This window comes from Myzus persicae, unplaced genomic scaffold, assembly GCF_001856785.1.
Source record: "Myzus persicae strain clone G006 unplaced genomic scaffold, MPER_G0061.0, whole genome shotgun sequence".
Taxonomy (NCBI): domain Eukaryota; kingdom Metazoa; phylum Arthropoda; class Insecta; order Hemiptera; family Aphididae; genus Myzus; species Myzus persicae.
Window position 1 is genome coordinate 198,113 of NW_019104167.1, and position 6,627 is coordinate 204,739.

Here is a 6,627-nt window from a genome sequence, read left to right on the forward strand (position 1 = left end):
ATTATATATCTAGTATACATTAAATTGAATATATTCAGCTAATAAAGTTTTTTTGTAATTTGTATTCTCAGTAAATTATGTAAAAATCCAATAAAAAATATGATGCTTCCGTTGCATATATTTAATGCGATTAACTCCTAAATTAAATATTTTTTCAGGTTATTATTTATGTCCTAAATCAAAATGTATTGTTCCTACCCATTATTTTTTACGCAGCAAGCAAATAACATTTTCGAAAAATAATTCTTATTGAAAATGAGGAACTGAAGCCCTAAAGCTAAAAAAAAAATACATATAGGTATACAGGTATTCAAATATTGTAAATTTATTATTTTATAATACATTTTAAAATAAATTAAATTATTTACTACAGTCAACAGATTGTTAAATTAAAAATGCTATAAGGCAAAACTACGTCATAGATAATCTCCCCAACGTCAAATTAGAAAATAATACGTCAATAATTATCAATACCAATACCCAGATAGCAAAATAACATTTTGAATCGCTTATATGTTATTAATTTTTTAATGATGATATTATAACCTAATTATATTGACCTATAGCCCGCAGTGTTGGACCTATGAAAATCAAATTTTATCTCCGATAATACAATATTAATCGATGTGTAACATTTTCCCATTTAATTTGAAAAAAAACTTGTTAGGACACAGTCATAGAAACCGGGTGACTCTTCTCGATTGCGTAGACTTTGTGGTGCATGACGACATATTATGTAACTGTCAAATCACTCAAATCTAAAAAATTCAAACAGCCAATTGTAAAAGACAATGATATACAAAATATTAAAAAATATTTAATATTTTTAAAAAATATTTTTATTTTTCAATATTTTGTATTTAGCCAAAAATGAAATGAAGAATCGTGAATAATGATTTAATAATATTGTTTGTCTATTGTCATTAGATACTTAGAATATACTCATAACCTGTTCGTAATAATAATAGATGAGTAATAACTAATAACCAACTATGAACTATTTCTATTTGGTTATTTAAAGTTTCGATTAAAATTATTGATAGCCTACGGATGCAAAAAAAATACTTGAAATTGCATAATAATTCATAAAACTATAGTATGATTGTTGAAAAATTCAATAATTTTAATCGAAACTTTAACTCGTTGTCATTTAGTCAATTTTGATTTTAGAGTTATGGTAAAAGGACCAAATTGACTTTAAAAAAATCGGTTCATCTGAATTTGGTATTCAAAACACCTGTTGCCGTTAAAAAAAATACTAGTTGTTTGCGTATGCGCACACAGAAAGATCTAAAAATTTAAAAATCATCAAGAAATGTGTATTTATGTATTCCCTATCTCCTCCCGAAAACCGCATATCAATGTGATGTCACTGGATAGAATTATTTAGTGTTACCTTTAAAAAGAAACACACTGTATACTTTTATTGTTTATAATACTGATAGGTACGTTTATTTATACCAATATAATTGCATTACTATTAATGCATATCTATTATCTATTTATCATATTTAGATGCATATAAAAGCGATGATAAATAGGTTAAGTTAGCTAGTTATTGTATTTTCCAAAAATACTATTTATTTTATCTTAAAACATTTAAAGTTTTGTTTTTAAACACTAAACCCACTATAGTATATGTTATGAGTTATGACGTAAATGAATCGTGTCTTGGCTTGTAAATAAACCGTCGATGGTCTAAAAAACCTATTGATATGACCACGTGAATGTCTAATGAGTTGAAGCCATTGAGAAAAGGAATAAATAATACAATTAATCGATTTTATTCATAAACCTCATTTTTTATTTTAGACACGTTCTATTTTCTTTATTAAATTGCCACTTTGTGTGAACAATAAGAACACGCCAATTTATTATAAAACGTTGGGATTCTTATTTTTATATTTAATTTATTTGCAATAAAAAATGGCGAACAATAGAAATAATATATATATATATATATATTATGTAATTATTATAGTAATATTTTAAAAATGGCATTGTGTATTAATTAAATTTAAAAAAATAATAATGTTCGTAAAAGTATCAAATTCGTAAGCACAATATATTTGAAGTACCTACCTGCAACAAAATAACTTAAATCGTTATTCTTCGTTTAAATATCGAGTTTTATCCAAATATAATTTTCAAATATCTATTAAAATCAAGCTTATAAATTATTTAGATTTTTAGGGTTACAGTATGAACTATTTATGAGGAACCTTGTATGTTGCATCAAATTTTCAATATTTTTGACCATGCAAAAATTATTTGATAAAAATTTTTCATAAAAATCTAATACCTAATAAAATTATAAATTATCAGATGTCTATAAATAGCTCATTAAAAGTCAAAATATTTTGAAAATTATACTATTTTTAGAAAATGATAATGTAAAGTAAGTGAAAATCAAGTATTTAAGTATATATCTAAGGTAATTTAGTTAGTAGTTGTATATTCAATTTTACCTCAGAATTAGAAATTTGCTTTGAACAAAATAACTGTATTAAATTGTTTATAAATAAATAATCAGAATCAGGCTATCAGCTAGTTCAGCGTTTCTCAAACTTTTACTCCGTCGGACTCCTTAAAGCATAGTAATAATGATGTGAACCACGTAATAAAAATAACCTAACAATAATAAACAATAATAATTCGAAGACCCCCTTCGGTATACATATGGACCTCATTTTAGGAAACGCTGGCTAGTTGATAGCAGATTAAAGATGTATCTTTACTAATTTAACAGCTACTTTCACATTATCTTAGTTTTTCGTAGTAGGTATGTAAAAATAATGGTATAGCAATATGCCTGGTCGTAAAATTAATTTCATACATCATACGTGCTCGAGAATAATAATTAATAACTACTGACATTAAGATCAATATTCAATCAATTAAATCTTATCTTATTAATTTAATGGTTCAGAAACTATTCTCATTTTGAATTTTAAATAATTTTCTTAAATACAATAACTATACAATGTATTTAAAATAAATACAACATAAAAAGGAGTAGGTAGGTGCATTTTCTGCGATATAAAATTAATTAGATATGACATAATCAATTAAAATACTAACTATTATTTACTATACCAACTTTTAAAATTAACTCATAAATAGTATTAAAAATGTTATTCCATAGACCATCAACTACTCGGTACCTAAGATTTGTCAATAAATGTGTAATTATCATGTATATATAATATATATTATATATATATATTATTATGATTATATTGAATTTTTAATTTTTAATGCTTAATAGAGTCTAAAATATTTGTATAATAAGTTTACGAAATCTATATACTTTGATGTATATCGCACGATGGATGTGTAAAAAATATTCCTAAATTATATAAAGTGAGTATAGGTATTAATCATAATAATTAATAATGATATATTTATGAGACTTTTCCTTAGCTATAATAAAAAAAATATTTTTATTGTATACTTTGAATAATGTAAACAACAATAATTCAAATTTTAAAACTAAAATCGATGTATTGAAAAAATATGTGCGCTAAAATATTAAAAATAAAACTAAATTTGTACCTATGTTACTTTATACTTGTACATTGAACATTTTTTAATCCGAACATATTTTCAATAGTTAATTTATTTATATAATTTGTTTATTAAAAACACACATAAGTAAATGAAAATGCATAACGTGTCAACTTTTTGTGAGCTAGGTATCTAACTAGTATATTTATACTAGGTAAATTTTATCTTTTTAATTCAAATATTTATATTAAGTTGAAACTTTGAAAACTACCTATATAATTATGTTGAAATTACTATTCAAAATTTGATACAATATAAATTAACATTGAAGTGTTGAACATAGATATAGGTACCTACATATTTTAATAATTTTTAATTTAATTATTCATTCTGTGCATGTCATGATGAAAGATTTTATTTTGATCATCGAAATAAATTTACTTATAGTTAGAATAAATTAGTTATTTCTTATTACACAACAATAAGTTGTCATTGGTACGTAAAATCTAGTAAACAAGGTTAGGCACCTATCACCTATTTATTATAATGTCATATAATAGAGAACAGCCGTTGTATGTTATTCTGTATTTATATTGGGTATTAGATATATCAATATCTACCTATATATTATAAAATTATTGAATCATTTATTATACATTTTATAAAATATGTGAGAATGCATAATTTTCATATATATAATAAATATTATACAGGGCGATTCACTTACTATGCTAAACAATATTTTTTCTATTAATAATTAATTAATTGTAATATTTGGAATTTATATATTAACTTAAGGACATATTTCAAACATGTGCATTTTTTAACAAGAGTGTACCAACTTTTTTTTTTTAAATGAGAATCATCCTTTTTATGTTAATTGATTATTGGATGACTATTTTGGTATGTTAGTACCTAAAATCTATTCGAACAGTTAAAGTTTTTTAGTTATTTAACTTTGTTAACCTAGGATACCTAATAAGTTCATTATTAAATAATGCCATTATGATACATTTAGAAGACAGAAACAAAAATCTAAGTATTTAAAATTATAATTTACATGGTCTTCATAGCTTAAGTGTGCTCACTTATTCCAAAAACAGAATTTAAATTTATTTATATATAAAGGGAAACACGGGGAGTGCTTGACGAATCACTCTGTATAATGAGATATACACGATTTAACCCAATTTTTGACCAGTGGCCCGTCATATTCGGGGCGTTCATGTGTACCTATATAAGTACCTACTACCTACACTCATAATTATAAATTGTAATACTATATGGTATACTATGGTAGATATTCATTTTAAAACAACAACAAAAACAACCGGGTTAGATTACATAATTATTGCCTATTTGTATGCGTGTGTATACAATATAAATTCGCACGTCTTATTGAAATGTATATAATATTTGATCAAAGTCCGATTTATCCGATGACACCGTCGTTTTGATGTACTCTTGTTATTGTTACATCTGCTTGCAATCTCGGAGAACATACCTACTCACGGTGTAATCTTCCACAAAATAAAATAATAATGTATTGTTTCGTGTGAAATGTATTATATAATATGTTGTGATTTTTTTTTTTATTACAATATCATGTAATTATTTTTTTTAAGCTAACTGATAATTTTTTTTGTTGCAGTGACGGACTAAACAAACCTGAAACATCATTATTATTACATACATTTCGACAACGGCACTGGCTTGCATGCAACGCGACTCTATGACTACTGTACAAGGTATGATTATAATATGCGTATATTACAACAACAAAAAACATTTTTTTTTTTCAAATATTTTTGTCGGTGACGACGCAATAATAAACGTTTATCCATATTTTGCGAGTAACTGAACGTGGTAGAGTAAAATATATAATAATATATTATTATTTACATAATATCGTTGTGCAAAGCGCACACGATACAATATATTATATATAATAATGTTAATACGCGTAACACTTTTATGTATATTGATGTTAACAGTTCTTTGCGAGATCACCGCGACCCACTTAATGTAGTTTTTGCAACGGAAACAATTATTTTTACATACGAGTATAAGTATAATGGTAGGTTAGGGTAAGAATATTTGTAAAATTAATTTTTATAACACAAATAGTTTTTACCGTGCTCGCGTGCATTTATATCTACGTAACCATATAATGTTAACAAACATGAATCAAGCATCCTCTATTTAGCAAAATATTCTATTATAATGTACACATAAATAATATTATATAGGTATCTACAATCTACTATATAATATCTATGGACATATATTCACTTACTAATGCACATTAGTAAGTATATATAGCATACTATATTATTATGGGGGACTATATACGCGAGTGTTTGGCTCGGGAAACGACTTATAGTGTGATGTATATTATAAAATCAATTTTCTCTACAATGCAGTACCTATAATATACGAACGTAAATAGTACCTACCTATATTATACTTAGCGCACCATGCAGACTATAGCTATTGATGAGTTGCCTGTATTGGCTGCATTACATGTATACCCACAGGGAGGATCCAATCTCGGCCGCAATATATTATCGTTCAGCTCCAGCCTCCGACAGTAAATTATTGTTTTTTCATCAATCATAAATTATAATATAACATTGTGTATAGCAGTGCATATATATGATACAAGGTAAATACAACGCGCGTAACACACATAACATGGTTGGTAGGTACAAAAGATGCCTAAATTACTAAATATAATAAAATATAACCTTATCGTTTATCAAATATCATATCCAATTTAAAAACTCATATTATAAAACTTGACTAAATCACTTTATTAATTAATTTTTAAAATATTATGATCTCAAGTAACAAATTTTTTTTAAATGTCAAGATCTGTGCGTATGTTTTGCGAATCTACATAGGTATAAAATTGAAATCTACCTACGCATAAACTCGTTTTCAGTCATTGACTTGGATGTCAGTAGGTATGTCACTTATGTCAGGCCTCAGAATTGATAAATTGCACGAATTGTGTTAATATATTTAATCATAATTCATAAACCGAAGAATTGAAAAATGTAAATACGAGATATTTTAAAACGTTACAACTCAATTATTTTTTCATTTTTCAATGTTGGT

At 25.3% G+C, this 6,627-nt stretch overlaps 1 protein-coding gene across 3 annotated transcripts in view; it reads left to right on the forward strand.

Moving 5' to 3' along the window:
- Nucleotides 1-6,627, forward strand: part of LOC111039537 (calcium/calmodulin-dependent protein kinase kinase 1) — a 46,226-nt gene that overhangs the window by 12,613 nt on the left and 26,986 nt on the right. Inside the window, exons 1-2 of one of the 3 annotated variants that reach the window (XM_022323091.1) lie at nucleotides 4,962-5,050; nucleotides 5,159-5,255. In XM_022323091.1, the coding sequence (XP_022178783.1) occupies nucleotides 5,225-5,255 (31 nt within the window). In that variant the 5' untranslated portion in view covers nucleotides 4,962-5,050; nucleotides 5,159-5,224. Of the gene's footprint in view, nucleotides 1-4,961; nucleotides 5,070-5,158; nucleotides 5,256-6,627 lie in introns of those variants that run through there. The other 2 variants (XM_022323090.1, XM_022323089.1) reach the window with 2 other exon arrangements.